At 34.6% G+C, this 16,921-nt stretch overlaps 2 protein-coding genes across 3 annotated transcripts in view; one reads left to right on the top strand and one right to left on the bottom strand.

The window, feature by feature from the left end:
- Positions 1 to 451: 451 nt before the first annotated feature.
- Positions 452 to 12,886, top strand: LOC128983309 (uncharacterized). Its single transcript, XM_054402554.1, has 4 exons — positions 452 to 580; positions 5,799 to 5,918; positions 7,362 to 7,540; positions 11,277 to 12,886. Exons 1-4 carry the CDS (start codon positions 532 to 534, stop codon positions 11,364 to 11,366), a joined length of 438 nt encoding a protein of 145 aa, XP_054258529.1. The 5' UTR covers positions 452 to 531; the 3' UTR covers positions 11,367 to 12,886.
- A 1,192-nt stretch (positions 12,887 to 14,078) lies between these two features.
- LOC128991185 (mucin-2) overlaps positions 14,079 to 16,921 on the bottom strand; it is a 106,412-nt gene continuing 103,569 nt past the window's right edge. For both annotated transcript variants that reach the window (XM_054413968.1, XM_054413969.1), the window contains exons 20-22: positions 16,739 to 16,884; positions 16,152 to 16,311; positions 14,079 to 15,790 (exon numbers count right to left, since the gene is read on the bottom strand). In XM_054413968.1, coding sequence (XP_054269943.1) covers positions 15,339 to 15,790; positions 16,152 to 16,311; positions 16,739 to 16,884 — 758 coding nt within the window. In that variant the 3' untranslated portion in view covers positions 14,079 to 15,338. The remainder of the gene's footprint in view (positions 15,791 to 16,151; positions 16,312 to 16,738; positions 16,885 to 16,921) is intronic.

Below are 16,921 nucleotides of genomic sequence, written 5' to 3'. Positions count from 1 at the left end.
AAAATGTTCAACAATCATCGCGTCTTCTGACGCCAAAGTGCGTTTATCATTCTTTTAAAGGATTAAAACTTATTTTATATTCTAATATTATGGTTAGAATTTCAGTTTTTAATTTTCGTAGCATGATGTAGTCTAAGTTTTAAATAGTTAATTGATATTTCTGTTACCAAATCTCCCACTCCCAGTAACCCATACAACGCAGTATGAGAGGGGGGCGGGAGAGTAGCGCTGCCTCTCCCCCTCACCAGTACGCTGGCTTCAACGAAACTACAGCGTGTCCTCTCCTTAATGTTTAATCCTCCTAGGGCCCGAACAACCAACGAACACTGAGAACACTGACTACACTGAACACTGAACTGAACTGAAACTGACTGTTTGATTGAACTAAAAACAAAAACTAAAAAGAACTAAAGTAAGAACAAGAAGAAGAAAAACCAAAAGTCAAGTCGAAGAGGAGGTGTGGTCGTTGTGTTGTGTACTGTTTTGTTTTGATTTGTTTTTGATTGCTATTAAACCAATTAAGCATTCAGTATGAAACTTATTTGTGTGTGCAGTGTACTTCTAGCCATAGCTAATATAGGTAAGAGATCTTTTAAAACGCTGGATTAAAAATGTGTGAACTTTCAACACAGCCCTACCAGACCTTTAACTTCAGTGCATCATTGTAGGCCTACACATGGAATAGGCCTAGATGTATTTTAAAACTCATTAGCCTTGGTAACTAATACAATAGGTTACACATCTAAAATATCTACACAATTTACGTTAAATTAATAAACATCACATTTTGCCATTAACTAACTTAAGGCAGTTAATGGCTGCACTTTACTTTAGGTCATAGGCCTACACTCATTCAAACGAAAATATTGATCGATATATCTATTAATCGATTGTTTCATTTGATATATCGTTTGGTTAGTTAGGTAAGGTTAACCTAACCTATCGAACAATTGATATTTTCATTTGAATGAGTGTAGGACCTAAAGTAAAGTGCAGCCCAGTTAATTAAACATTTTTAGGCCTAATTGACTCTCTAGGCTATAGGGTGAACCATAATGTTTAGGCCTACTTACCTTATGGGTAATTATTGTGATTATGGTGGGGTAAGTATACAGCAAATAATTGATAAGTAGGGCCTATATCTACAATGCGATATCATGTAATTTTTAGATCAAAGTCAAAGTCAAAGTCTTTATTGCCATTAAATACAACAAGTACAATAGGCTCGTCATTTAAATAAACAAAACATGCAAAATCAAATCCATCAAGAAACAATTCAAATAAATAAGCTCTAGTCAAAAAACAAAACAAGAAAACATGCACAAACCATGCAGGTGTACCTGAAAATGACTCAAATGGTTACCACCAGATTGCTTTTGTCACAGTTAAAAAATTTGGATATGTGGTAAAAAGGATTTAGAGTGAGCCAATTTTTTACAACAGTGGAGAATTTTTTTGTGTGTAAATTTCTTGTACATTGGGGCAATTTGTTGAAAAGTTTAATACCTACCTGAAACAGGAAAAGAACACAATGATTTTTGAAGCCTATTTCTAGGTACAAAGATATCAAACTTATTTCTAGTATCATAACTATGTACATCGCTATTTACATGAAGAGAGTCTTGTCTGGCTTTTATTGCCACCAGACACTGAAAAATGTACTCATTTACAATTGTCAAAATTTCATTTTCAACAAACAAAGGTCTGCAATGGTCAAGGTACCCAGCATTTGAAATTACTCTAACAGCTCTCTTTTGAATTAAAAGAATTCTCTGAGTACCAGTGGCATGGCCCCACAGCCTGGTTCCATAGGCTAAAATAGACTGAAAGAAAGCATGGTAGGCCTGCCTAACTGTTGGCCTTGGAAGCTCAGACATTAGCTTTATAAGCAGGAACAACACTCTGCTAAGTCTCTTACACAGGACATCTATGTGACCTTCCCAAGACAGCTTGGGATCCAGTACAAAACCTAACAGTTTTACAGACAAACTTTCAGGTACATTAGGCAAAAGGCTGAAAGTTATTTCCTGGGTTTTCAAATCATTAAGAGCTAATTTGTTTAAAATGAACCATTGCTGAGCCAAGGCCAAAGAGTCATGCACTGCTGACTGAGCCAGGAACCAGTTTTTATCAGACGAAAATAAAGTTGTGTCGTCTGCAAATAGAATAATGTGACTGGTCTACTTACAGCATTTTTCACGCTGATACCATAAATGCAATCAGTTTTTGTCGGAGATATTCATAAGTGGCTGTAAAACGAAGGTTAAAGTTACGAATCTAGATATGTTCATTGAGCTATACTGATGGTAATATGGCGTGGTCTGGTATGTGGACTGTGGACTGAGTGAGGAGGAGAGCAAACAGCTGTTTATACTTGACTTAATGCGGAATGAAATCAATTAGTTTTGAAACCAAGTAATCAGTTCTTATTTAACTTATGTAGGCATGTGAGGAAGGTAGGTCGGGTTTTATGCACATTTTTGATTATCTTTATTTCATTATGTTTCACCCACTATTTAATTGTGCAAAAACAGTCTGGAAGTAGCATAAATTAATGAGTTGGTTCATTATAACCTAACCTTTACCTTCCTAATCTAACCTCACTTCAAAACACTTAATACAGTCACAAATCCGCATAAAGTCCGACCCTATCTTCCTCACATGCCTTTTCTGACATAAAATGTGATTTAAAAGTTAATATTAAGGTTGGGTTGGGTTAGGTTAAGTTAGATTAGATTATCTAACATCATTTATTAGTTGCTGATAAATGAAATCATGCACTGTGGCATGTTTTCACTTTTAGGCACAATGGGAAAATACTATGGGATTATGCACTATGGCACGTTCATTAACAGATGTTGAGGATTGGAATGAGCACGATCATGTTGGCAGTGGCCTAGCTTCTATTACTGATATTTTACGTGAATAAATTCTATTTTTTGTATAATTTATGTTGATGTGATTAATAGTTTATGTAGCGTAGTTGATTTATTGTATTTTCTAAACAGCACCAAAGTTAATTTTCTTTTAAAAATCTAGTTATTGGATACCTTAAAAATTGTAACTCTGATTTTGCTCTCATGGGGTCGTGTGTGGTTTTTTCTGTAACTGACAGATGTTTCCACTCCACAAATCTTCCACACCTTTCAGTGTTAGTCGCCTGGACTTGTCCAAACCGAATAAGGTTAACCTTATTGGTTATTTGTGCCAACAGATATGGAAGTGTAGGCCTACCCTTTTGGTGACCAAGAGTACTAGGCCCTATATAGTAATTTATATATCATTAGAAATTAGATTTATACCTGAAAACAATGGTGCAAAAATTGTTCTGCTGTCACAAAAACTGAATAAACTACGATCGTTTGAATTTTATTTGAATGTTGTATTGGGAACATTGAATCTGAACCTTAAATGCATAAACTAAAAATTGACACTATTCTAATTTAACATAACCCAACCAAACTTCTCGAACAGCTTAAAATTAGTATTAAGTTAAGTTGAAAAAGAAATGTGAGGTAGGGCCCTAGGTAGGTTGGTTGTTATGCAGATTCGTGATCGTATTAAGTCCTTTGAAGTTAAGCTAGATTAAGAAGGTAAAGTTTAACTTAGGTTATAATGAATTGGGTTGTTGATTTATGTTATCTCCACTGTTTTTGCCCTTTTTACAAAGTGCTAAAACAGTACTATTGTATTACAGTTTAAAAATATTGAATTTCTATGAATGTCAGTAATATATAGACAAATGTCAAAACTTAAGTTATAAAAAAAATATTTAACTTCAAAACACTAAGTAGAAACAAATATAATATATACACCTATTTACACATCATTCTTCTTTGGTCAAGTTAAGTTACTGCATTTAACTTACCATATGCACTTACCCCACCTGAACAAAATTGGGATAAGTGCATTCTGCACTTAAGTTTTTTTTAACTGTAAAATTCAGTGTTTTACACATGTTAGCCTATACTTTAAGTGCAGCAAAAATGATACATAGAATTAATATGCACGATGAAAATCTTGATAGTTTTTTTTTATAGAAAATTAATAATTATCAAAAAACCATTACGAGCTCAACTTCAGACCAAAAACGTATTGTATATAGTAGGCCTAATATAGTGAAAAATCTATAAAATATTTTGTTTACACTTCATATCTAATAATGTACTACAACTAGAAGATATAAACATTAAGTATGTGGTGACGATTTCATTTCATTATTACGTAAGTTACAAACAGACAACGCACTTACCCCAAAAACGCACATGTTCCACCTCACCTAACATAATTTTTTACATCTTAGGCCCGCCGCACATTGGAGCGAGGCAAGGTGCAGGCGAGGCGCAGCTGATTCTGTAATACACGTGTTTAAATGGAGCACCGCATATTGAGCAGAGGCTGCGCGCAGCCTCTGTCAGGCCTCCGCGGCGTTGTAGTTGGAATACAGTTTTCCTGCACCTCGCTCGCGCCTGCGTTGGGTTTCAAGTGTTTTGTGAGTGAAAGATATAGAAATGGAGCATTTAATTCAGATGGCTAAATTAATTCCTTTCCACTAATGCCACTTTTAATCAAGTTATGGATATCATTAAACTGTTGTTTGTTCACACGAAAATATTCTTTAAAAGACCGGTCTGACAGTTCAGCAGTTAAAACATACTCTCCATGGCTTAATCTTGTTTCGTGTAATCACAGGACCAAAGCTAGGAAACCTCTGTCCCGCCTCGCTTCAATGTGCGGTGACACAAAAAAGTCCTTGCTCCCGCCTGCAACTAGCCTGCTCCTCGCCTCGCTCCAATGTGCGGCTTTAGTTTCTTTTTCTACCCTAGAGGATCCTTTCAATCGTTCATGTTTGTGTTAGTCAATTCACAGTAATTGTAACAGAAACCAGCAGACAAGAGGCATTACAGTAATAAAATTCAAACAATCGTAGTTTATTCAGTTTTTGTGGCAGAAAAACCTTTGCACCACTGTTTTCAGGCATCTCTAGTAAATCTAGTGTTTCTAATGATATATAAATTAGACTACTTTGGTTTTCTTGGTCACTATAATCGCAATAATTTTCAACTTGTGTTACATTCACTGGGTAAATTTTAGTGTAAATTGTTGCTAATTTATAGCTTGCCTTACAAATTTTATGGTTAGGCTATCTAGATCTTAAATTGAATTTACCCCCTTTAGTGAGTTATCAAGCTAAAAGTTGAACCTTGAAATCTGATCGTATATAGGTAGCGTGCTATGATGTGAAGAATTTCCACTTGGATAATTAAATTTAAGTAAATTACAATACATTGTGCTGCCCAGCCATGGTCTCTGTGAAGGTGTTCTGCTGCCGAAACTCTAAGGAGAATACGGAACCATTTTTAGTTCAATGTAGGCCTAGCGTTGTACGCTTGCAGTGGCAGGAGTGGATCATTTCTGTAGTAAAACATAACTTCTTCAGAACACCTGCTCATTTTATAACACAAATGCTCACAAAAGTTTCATTTGACACAAGTTGGTGGTGGAATGATGGAGATTGCTTCAGGGTAAGCTACCACTAAACTTATTGCAGTAAGTTACACTCCCTATGTATGATAAGCTCAAGAAAGCTCTTAAACTTAGGCCTACTTAGTGTGTTTTTAAAAGAAAATAAAAAAAAAATACCTTGGGAATGACCTTTTAGACAAGATCTTTGTTAGCATTTTGATGTTGGAGAATTAACATTACTTCTGTTGCTTTAAGATTATTGAATAAGTTAGATCATCCATTAAGAGTTTAAGATTAAATCTTAAATATTAACTTGCTTCTGTTTTTTTTAGGTTACTCTATGGAATGTTATGTGTGTGAAAACCAAGATGATAACACGGGAAAGTGCCTAAAAACAATAAAAACATGTAATCCAGATGAAGATATGTGTCTCTCTGAAATCAAGTGGGGAAGTAAGTAGGCCTACCTAACAAACACCTGATGAATAGGCTACGGTAGTTAAAAAAAATAATTGATTGATTTAAGTTATGGGTAGTAGGCCTTAAGTTAAAGTATAGGATTCAGCTACAGTGGAGTCCCGATAATCCGAACTTCAGTAGGCCTAATCCAAAAGTCCGCTTAATCCGAAACCAAAAAATATATATTTTTTTCATAAAAAAACTTTGATTTTAAATTTTTTTGAAATTTTTTGAAATTTTTTTTTTTGAATTTTGTTTATTAAACTTTTAACACAGTTAGCTGTACCTCGTCAAAGTATTCTGTAGCGGCCGGGCGAGATAGACTTTTTTGTTGAGTATTTATAGTAAATATTTCACCATTTTTGTTATTAACATTTTTCATTTTCGTCCGCCAAATCACAAATGGATTTTATTAAGTGATAATAATGTAGCCAATAGGTCAAGCCTTAAGTAATGTGAAAAACAATCCCGGGCTCGTGCCTGTGTCCTAAGACAAAAAAAATTTCAAAAAATTAAAAAAATAATTTTTTTTTCAAAATTTTCCAAAAAAGAAACGTTTAATCCGAAATATTCGGTAATCCGAAATGGGCCCGGTCCCAACCATTTCGGACTAACGGGACTCTACTGTACAATGTTACTAATCTGGTTTTAGAAACTTCTAAACTGTTTATTTTAAATTAAGTTAGTGTAGAAGTTTTCTCACGTACCTATATTCTAAGGTAAGGTAGCAATTCTACAAATAACAATTTGTTTATACCTATGTAAACCTTGTTGATAGAGTTGCAAGACTGGTAGACCTATAAATACAACTCTAACTCAAGTAGCCTATTGAAGTAGTCAAGCAAATCCACAAAAAAACTTTACGTAGCCTATAGGAATTTATTCTTTAAATAAATGTAAGTTAATCATGAGATGTACCAATTTAATAACATTCTTCTTTCATTAGGTCTATAACTTAGTGTGTAAATGTGGGCAGGGGAACCAATTAATTATTTTCTTCAAAGAAAGTACGAAAAACAGTTTTCAGGTTTCTCAGTCGTGGAGGATATTTACAATTTTCAGATTCTATAGTAATTTAAAAACTAAACTGCCAATATACATTAATTGAAGATAGAAATGTTTTCTGGGCTTTCTACCTTTATTATGTTGAATAACAAATTAAAGCATATGTTATCTATAACTCATTCTCCGGATGATACCTTGTCGTCATTTGAGATGTAAACATATTCAAGTTTAGGTTGTGAAATGGATAGATTTGTTGTGTAGTCTATATGGCAAATTTATGCATTTAACTCTCGCAAAACTTAAAATATTAGCCCTAAATAACCTAGTAAATGTAATGTAAATTTAATAAACTAAGAAAGAACCTTTAACTAATGATTCTAAAACTCCTTTTCTTTGAAAAAGTTTAAAAATTGTAATTTTTTCTAATACCAGCTCAGCCTTACTGGTCGCCGGGTGCAAAAAAGCAGTATTACATCTCGAAGCGGTGTGCTACCAAGAAGCAGTGTGAGCGCACTCGCAAGGCGTACATGGGCACTTGCACTCACATTTGGTATCAGGACTGGAAGTGCGCCGAGTGCTGCGCCGGAGATCGTTGCAACTACTACGTCATTGTGAGTTACTTTTTAACACCTCTGGGATAAATTTGTATAGGCCTAGTTGATTTTTATGGATTGTGTGATATGTGGTAATTGTAATGGTATTGACAGGGTGGTCATGTTTTGTGTAATCCTGCAGTTTTACGTTTTGTAATGACTGTTCAATCGCTAGTTACATAATTTGTATATGAAAGCCTTTTGCAGCACCATTCAACCTTGAGGAAATGAGGATTTTGGAGAATTTATAAAAAAAAATTAAAAGTTAGAACTTAACCCTCTCTTTGTCGCAAAACAGTTCCTTTAAATGTTACACCAATTTCAGCAATTTTGCAGGGTTCATTTACTGACATCTTTTTAGAATTATTATTGGGAACAAATATAAACTATTGTATCATTTTGTTCACCAAATTCAGGAGAACATATGGCACTAACCTGGTACTAAAAATAGTCAGCATTGAAATCCAAAGTTTTTTATAAATAATTTTCATTTATTGAAGTTTTCTTTGTCACCACTTCAACCCACTTCACCGAGAAAAGGTTTCAATATAGCCAAACTGTAGGAAATAAAGTATAGTTTTCAAAAACACACAATGTTTATGGACTAACCCTAAAAATATTTACACTATGTACAAAACCCTTACATTAAAGACATCAAACAGGCACCAAACACAACTAACCTTACAAACCTACATCGCCGGTCTGACAGCTGAATACATCACATATCCTAAATAGAATAGTCTAGAATACACTGCTACCTAAAAAGTAAAAACATTCGTCGCCAAACATACAAAGTGGTACTATAAGAAAGCTTATGATTTCTACTTTAAAATAGCGAAAAAAATCATACTGAAATTATTAAAATTATGCAAACGGTGAGCATTCAAGTGAACACTTGCTAAATGCGTCGAAATTCCGACTTTGACAGTTCACAAATGGCGTAAATGTCTAAGTTTCATGACAAATAGTTTTGTAGAGTAAAGTCTGAATTATTTGACACGTCGGTATGTCTATTTGACATTCGGTTATGCCCAATCATGGTCACTGGAGGTTAAAAAGATTTCCTACACATAATCCTTTAAATCGCAAAGTTTTACCAGATAAACTTTCTAGTGGCGGCAAATATTCAGTGTTGAATAATAATTCGAAGTCAGGTTGAATATTTCCTGACTCGTCCAATTTGAGTAGCCTAGGTTAGTCGGTTAGGAGCAAATATATGTTTTATCTAAATTTCTGTCTTATCCAATCCTCCATAGGAAAGGGACGATCGATTGCAGTGAAATAACATGCCACGTAATCATAATTATATTTTATACCTCATTTAGTCAAAATATTTAAAGTTCTGAGCCCTGCAAACTGTTTCCCATGGATTGTAAATTAATCATTAAAAATCTTTGGTCAGCTATACCATAGACAAACCAACACAAGTAGATTTCTCATCCCATTGTAAATTTTGGAGCTCTTTTTTATGTCTAGTTCATGTCCAATGACACTGATCACTAGTATCAACGAAATTTTGTTTCTATTATTTGAGGGTTAATTTCATGATTAGTGCTTTAGTGTTTGGTTACATAACTAGGGGACAAGTTATTGTTTATGATTATATTAGTTTTATTTGGTTAAATAAAGTTTTTAATGACAGGAATAACAAGAAACAAATTGTAAATAAAACACAACCTCTACATTGTACTGGACAGAACTAACATTAAAATTGGCTTCAGCTATTCCATAAGGATGAGAAATCTTCTAGGGAGTATGTTTTACCTATGGTTGTACAGTGGAGTCCCGACAATCCAACTTCGGCAATCCAAAAGTCTGCTTAAACCAAAACAAAAAAATTTTATTTATTTTTTTTATATTTTTTTTTTTAACTTTTAACACGGTTAGCTGTAGGTCTACCTGGTCAAAGTATTCTGTAGCGGCCAGGCAAGATAGAATTGTTTTATAGAGTATTTTTAGTAAATATTTTTTGCCTTTTTTTCAATTAACATTTTTTCATTTTCGTCCCGGGTTCCAATCCCGCCAAATCGCAAATTGATTTTATTTAAGTTATAATGCTGCAGCCCCTAAGTCTAGCCTAAAGTAATGCGAAAAACAATCCCAGGCTCGTGCTTAGCGGTCCGAAGACAAAAAAAAAAAATATTTTTAAACATTTTCAAAAAAAAAAGGACATTTAATCCGAAATGGGTCCGGTCCCAACCATTTCGGACTAATGGGACTCTACTGTACCTATATTTTACCTTCTTTGATTTTATGAAATGGGCAGAATCACAGGCAGATACATCCGATCATCTAAGTTGCTGTGCCTAAGCCCTGGCCACCAGTGGCGGTTCTAGGACCTTGTTAAGCAGGGCTCCTGGGGCTGTCCCACAACCCCCCAAAAAGAGGGTTTAGGAATCCTCCCCTGGAATATATACACACAGGGTGGCTGAAAAGTAACTTGCACCTCCCCCCTCTAACTTTTTAACCATTTGAGATATTTGAAATCGGTTTGCGGCAACCTTCTTAGATATGAGGGGCTACAATAGTTATTGTAAATTTTGAAAACTTTGCCCTTAGGGGTAGCGGGTGTAGGGGGTAGCTCAAAATTTTCTAATGACAAGTATAGTCGAGTTTGGTATCATTTTACAGGTCTTGACAAAACAAAACAATTGAAATAAAGAAAACAAAAATCGGCCAGCTAATAACAAAATGGCGCCCTAAAACGTATCAAATCCAAATAACCACAAGGGTGGCTGAAAATTAACTTGCACCCCCCTTTATCCCTTTATCTTTAACTACCGGTAATTGAGATATTTGAAATCGCTTTGCGGCAACCTGTTTAGATATGACTGGCTACAATAATGATGGTTAGTTTCAAAAGTTTTGCCCTTAGAGGTAGTGGGGTTTGGGGGTAGCTTAAAATTTTCTAACAGGTAGTATGGTCGAGTTTGGTATCATTTTACAGGTCTTGATATAACTAATCAATTAACATAAATAAAATTGAAATCGAACCACTAAAAACAAAATGGCAGGTAAAAATTACTTTTGCTACCCCCAACCCTTACCACCCCTAAGGGCAAAATTTTTAAAATTTACCATCATTATTGTAGCCCTTTATATCGAAACAGGTTTCCAAACCAATATCTCAAATAGTTAAAAAGGTAAAGGGGGGAGCAAATTAATTTTCAGCCACCATCATGGTTATTTGGATTTGATAAGTTTTAGGGCGCCATTTTGTTATTAGTGGGCCGATTTTCTTTTTCTTTATGTAAATTTTTTTGTTTCGTCAAGACCTGTAAAATGATAGCAAACTCGACTATACTTGTCATTTGAAAATTTTGTGCTACCCCTTACCCCCGCTGCGCCTAAGGGCAAAGTTTTCTAAACTGACCATAATTATTGTAGCCGCTTTATAAGAAGGTTGCCGCAAACCGATTTCGAATATCTCAAATGGTTGAAAAGTTAAGGGGGAGTGCAAGCTACTTTTTAGCCACCCTGTATACTCTTCTAGAACAGTATCCAAAAACCTCCAATAAGTTGTTAGGACAAAATGTATGTTTAAATTTATTCTTCCAGAGCCCCCGCTTGGGCCACTGCTGGCAACTGGAATAGCTAAGAAGTCCTGAACGTAAATTTCAGATTGCCAAGTTTATAAATAAATGTCCTACTGTAGGTACTAAAACTTTACCTAAATGTTGATATTTGTTCTAATCAAGATAAAGTGTAAAAGAAAAAAGAAAATTTGGACAAATCTGTGTGTTGGCTGTTGTAGACGGGTAGCAGCGCTGTGAAATCCAGTCTTCTTGTCACCGCAGCCTCTGTTGTTGTTGTTTTATTCTTCTCTTTTCTACACAAGCTGTGAAACACTGCCTTCTAGATATTGTGTCCTTCCGTCCATCAACACGATCAATATCATGACTAATTGCATCGATATGATCAATATCATGACTAATTGCATCGATATGATCAATATGATTCTCATAGGTGTTAAACGTTCATTGTATTTTTTATTTTTACAATAATTAATGTCCGTCCACTTTGTTGTAAGATACTATTTATTTGTGGGATTTTTTTACATATTTTAAAATGATTTTATAATTATTGTATTTTAATGTTGTTGACAACATAATAGCGAACATTAGATCATTTAGTTTATAAAACGTTATAACATATATTACGCCTCATTGTTAATGCTATTTGTTACCATTTTATGATCTTTTCCTTTTTAAGAAAATCAATGAATCTATATTATTATACTGACAGGAGAAGTGTTTACGTATATTTTTAAACATGTTCACATTAAGATATATTTCAAATGAGAATTATTGAAATACAGTAATTTAAAGATTAGGATTTTAAATGGTATTATTTCTTTCAACACTTTAAAAGTGTGTACAAACATAATATATTTTAGTGCCTTCCTTGTAATTCTTATTTTATATATTTGTATATATGTGTATGATGAAATGAAGTTATATTATTTTATATTGATTATCAGTAGCCTAACGTGGACTGGTTAGTAGTCACTATGTCCTGAACAAATTATTTTTTTAGGATCTATTTTATTTATTTGCAAAATGAATAACTTTCTTCTGTTAAGAACATATTAATCTGCTCCATAAAACTACAGTATTAGAGAAAGTAATATTCTTAGCTTTTTTGTTGTAATTTTATTAGTGTATTTTAATTTTTTACGTGTAGCCTATATATAGCTGTCTTCTAATTGAATGTATTTTTTATATTTGTTTTCTCAACAACTGTTTTTAGTAAAAAGGTCTTATAATATTGCGCACAAAATAATGAAAACGTTTAGAAAAATTTCCACAAATGTGCTTTTGAACACATAACACACTATAAACTGAGCAACTTGAGCACAAAAAGTTAAATAGTTTGCACAAATTAATTTAAACAGCTCTTTGGATTTAAAAAAATCCCCTATTAGTTAATAAAACAAGTTTTAGATGTTGAAATAATTACAAAATATGAATAAATCACTAATGTAGTAATTAATGTTTATGAAAATTTTGTTAAAACAAAGATATAATTGATTGAACTAATACAATTTGTTATATTATATTGTAGGTTTTTTTAAATATTATATTTTCAAAATTTTCAATTTTATTTGCTTGTGAATTATGTATGTAGTGTTTAAATAAGCCGAACATTTTATTTGTGACATTTATCATTCCACATATTTTTCCTAGTAAGTGCACTTACTTGTGTTTTAAGTGTGTATTTTAAGCAGTGTAAGTGTGATGTATATTGTATCAAAGATTGTACAAAACAAATCATTGTGTATCTGTACTAAATATCCAGAGCTTGTCTTAGTTTTTATATATTTACATAATTAATTGAATACAAATTTTAATTTTTGTACAAAGAGATATTTATTTATTTAACCACTTCTTAGCAAATCTATAGCGGTAAAGGTCGTATAACCCTCCGAGTGTCCATAGTTTAGGCCTTAATGTCCACCTATTTTTGGCGCATTTGCAAGGTTTTATTAAAACGGATCTGAAAAGCTTAAAACAAAACGATGTTAATTCTACTGTTCTATATACCATTTCGTTTGGAAAATCCATGGGCTTCAATATCATACATAAAACCTAAGGAATATTTGTTTCAAAAAAAATTTTTTAGGTAAAAATAAAAATTATTTTGGAAAAATTGGAAAAAAAAAATAAGTTCGCGCTCAATGAAATTGTATAAATTATAGGCCTATAAATATTTGAAAATAGCCACTTTGTTCTAAATTTTATGAGGATTACAAATATATAATAATATAAGGAAGTAGATTTGCAAATAAATAAGTTATGGGCAAAAAACAGATTTCAGTACATAGCGTTTAGCTAAGAATGCATAGCCTAACCATAGCTAGGAATCTGGCTGATAATTTACATCAATATCACTACCTACTTCTTCAGGATCATCAACCAGCCCTTCAAAATCACTTAAATCTTCTTATAATGCAACACGTATATCACTACTTTTGATTTTTAACACTAAAACAATGATAAACATAATAAAACACATCAGTCATCGGTCCGAGGTTAACTAACCTGTTTACAAATACGCACGTCAGCTGTCTGCTACAATTACGATCTGCTCGGAGAACATAAAGCGCTTAGAGACAGACCTCTGGAGAAAGCTTAGAATATAATGAAAAGAACGATACCAAACTCGATCCAGTTCAATCCGATTTTGTCAGTCATAGAGCCTTCGCCGTAAACAGTGTTCGTGAGTTGCTGCAGCGGCGCATGACACTCGGAGGGATAAATTATCATGGTGTGTAGGAATTGTATTGCGAGGGAGACTAAAACTTCCCCCACCACTTTCCCTCTACTGATGTGTGTAGTCTGTTAGATAAGGTCTAACGGAAATTTTTTATGATTGTAAAATAAGTTATAACAAAAGCGATTGGTTGGGGTAGCGAGCTCGTCTAGTAGTTAGAGCGTATGACTTCAGTCCCTGAGGTCCCGCGTTAGCAAGTTAAGCTGTGAGAATGAGATACCTCTTTTGTAGGCATATGATTATCATCATTACCATTTGGAGGGTAAGGGAAAATGAAACAAAATTTTCGTATAAAATAATATTAACTATTTACAGATCCTAACAATATCAACATAACTTACATAATCATAACCAAGAGTACTGTACAGTGTGCATTTGTGTAAAAAGTTCTGTTATTGAATTGGCCATATTTTTTCATTATAATTTGTTATCGTATACATTAAAATTAATATAGTGCTCTTACTTTAACACTGGCCTTATTTTAAAACTGCAACAATAAACTTTCAAGTATAACTAGTGGATTGGATTACATTCCTGAATAAATTAATAACAAGTTTTGATAAAAAAGAACTTAAGTTTTTTTTTAACATAGGCCTAACATTTTATTGCTTAAACTAACTTTCTAACTCTTTGATCAATCACAAGTACAACAGACTCTAGAAATAATCTGGGCTCCAGGAAATACAGACTGATAAAACAAATTGACTGCTTGCGGAAAAGGAAAGCCTGAATTACATGATTTGCGATTGCATGGAAATAAATGCCTGAGAGAATGTGGAAGGGTTTTGATACTGTAGGCTTTAAAGTGCAATAACAGTAACGCTGAGTATTATATAGTATATCAGCTGATAAATCAGAATATTTAACTTTTTGCTATCTGTGCTATGCGCCACTGTGTCTTAATATTGTACTAAAAACAGATTTAAGGAAACCCAGATACTTTAAAATCCAGAATAGCTGTTTGCCTTATAAGTTTGGATTTTGGAGAGTCTATTGAACATTCATCTAAACTTTGCATCATTTTTACAAAATTACAGAATATCAAGGTCAGTCTTGGTCGGATTGGACTGGCTCTTGGCTTTTCAGGTAGCGGGTGAGTTTAGGTGAAAACTTTTCAACCCCCACTTTGCATAGTTGGATGAGAGAGACCTTTGAAATTTGTCAAATTTCCCTCCAGTCTATAATTAGAATTCAGTGAGTTCAGTAAAAACTTAAGTTAGCGCAGTTGATTTGTTTTGCTAACTGGAGTTGAATTGACCATCAAAAAATCATTCGTGTAGAATATATAAAGGAGTACCAATGCAAGAAGTTATAGGGTACAATCATTATTGACTATTGATACAATAGTATCGGTAAGCAATAATCAATGGTGCAATGCTAGAATAATTTCCATCTATTCATAACTAATTTACAACCCAGTTCTTGGTAAAACCAAAACCTGTAATAAGATAGGTTGATGTAAATTGTTATGAACATCTAAATGAAAACATTCAACCAAGTAGTCTCTCATCACCCAATTTTTTCTGTGGGGTTTGTAAAGATCTCACTCTTTGCAGCCAAGTCCAGCCGACCAATTGCAAATTCCTCCGATCGGATCAAACGACAATCCTCTCGGACACGTGTACTCCCATCCAAGTAAATGTTCATTCTCCATCTTGGCGCAAGAAATGAACTTCTTGCATGCAAACGGGTGAGGGAAGTTTCCGATGTCCAGGCACTCGATGTACCCGTCGTTGTGTATTCTGACTTTACCACTCAGCGGAATCTCAACCGGTTCTGCGTAGTAGTCTTCGTAATCGGGTGCCAGGTCGTCGTAGGGTTTATGCCTCGTGATGAATTGTGACTTTGGTGCGATGGTTGTTGGCCCAGGCCTTACTTTGGAGAATGGTCTGGGTGGTCCACGCCTCACAGCTACGGTGGGTTGAGGAGTCGTCGTTGTGGTGGTGGTGGAAGGACGGGAGACTCGTCTTCGATTGGTGACAGTCACTGGAGCAACTGCAATGTTTACAAATTTTTAATTTACGATTAACTTTAAGCTGAATTTGAAGAGCAATGTATACCTGCTTTTAAAGGCTAGTTAAATGATTTATTAAAACAAAAATTATTTTGGTGAATTGTTTTCCTAGTGGAAAAATTTGTATCCTTGATTGTATACCAACCCAAATAGACCTTTTTTTAGATCAACTCCTATTTAAACCTGCCTCTTGGTGCGCCTTTCCGAGCTAACCTTTAAGTTCGAGTCTAGATCTTACCACGAGACCTACGGTAATAGCTTATATGGGAAATTCGATAAACTATTGTTTCTATGTATCATCAATACCAAAGACTTCCAAACGACTAATCGTGAGAAGCTTACATGTCTCAGTAGAGGGAGGTGCTGTAGCCAAGGACTGAATGGCCACCACTGCCACATTAGCTAGATCAGGAAGAGTTGCATCTTCCACGCCCAGACCCTGCAGGTCTCCTTCCAACGACTCTTGGTTCTCTAACCTCTCGGTGTCAACTTCGTGGAGCGACTGAAATAATGCAAAGTAAAGATTAATCCATAGTTTAGATTCACTACTTTCTCTTAACAAGACTCTTGTAAGGCAGCACATCACCGCAAGACATTTGCTATTCGTCAGAATGAAATATTTGAAAGCCAAACGGGTCCGCTCGACGCTGCGCCGCACCGGGGTTGCGCCGCACCGGGGTTACGCCTGCCATTTGGTGGGCCGCAGCGAACCTGTTAAGATATTTGTATTTGTAATGTTTGTAATGTTGTTATGACTTTTTGTTATAAGACCCCACTTGGGATCATTTTACACATTAATTCAAGCTAGACCAAGGGTTTGTGGCATTATCATTTAGATCAAATCCATTGGCGACTTGGCAGGATTGAGGGCCCGAAGTCCCGCGCTCTACTCGACCAGCTCGCTTCCGCATGTTAGACATCAAAGTTACCTCATCCGAATGGTTGTCTTGTATCTCTACGAAGGGTGCGGACGTTCCAACCAACGCAGCTTGTTGAGGGAGAGAGTTGATGTTGACCTTGGAAGATCTGCGCGGAAACTCAAACCTTCTTTGCTTTGCTGTTGTCTCGTAAAGATCTGAGAAAGGAATAAACAAAGATGATAATAAGGTGTA

The sequence above is a fragment of the Macrosteles quadrilineatus genome, unplaced genomic scaffold (genome assembly GCF_028750875.1).
Source record: "Macrosteles quadrilineatus isolate MER2022 unplaced genomic scaffold, UCM_ALF_1.0 Scaffold_1__1_contigs__length_201487025, whole genome shotgun sequence".
Taxonomy (NCBI): domain Eukaryota; kingdom Metazoa; phylum Arthropoda; class Insecta; order Hemiptera; family Cicadellidae; genus Macrosteles; species Macrosteles quadrilineatus.
Note: the sequence above shows the minus strand (reverse complement) of the source record. Positions and strands in the feature narration are given on the sequence as shown.

What these genes read in the sequence shown, in the direction of transcription:
- LOC128983309 (XM_054402554.1), top strand. Translation starts at nt 532, where the DNA reads ATGAAACTTATTTGTGTGTGCAGTGTACTTCTAGCCATAGCTAATATA. An exon ending in TCTAGCCATAGCTAATATAG is followed by an intron (nt 581 to 5,798) that starts GTAAGAGATCTT and finishes TGTTTTTTTTAG; the next exon opens with GTTACTCTATGGAATGTTAT. An exon ending in CTCTGAAATCAAGTGGGGAA is followed by an intron (nt 5,919 to 7,361) that starts GTAAGTAGGCCT and finishes TTCTAATACCAG; the next exon opens with CTCAGCCTTACTGGTCGCCG.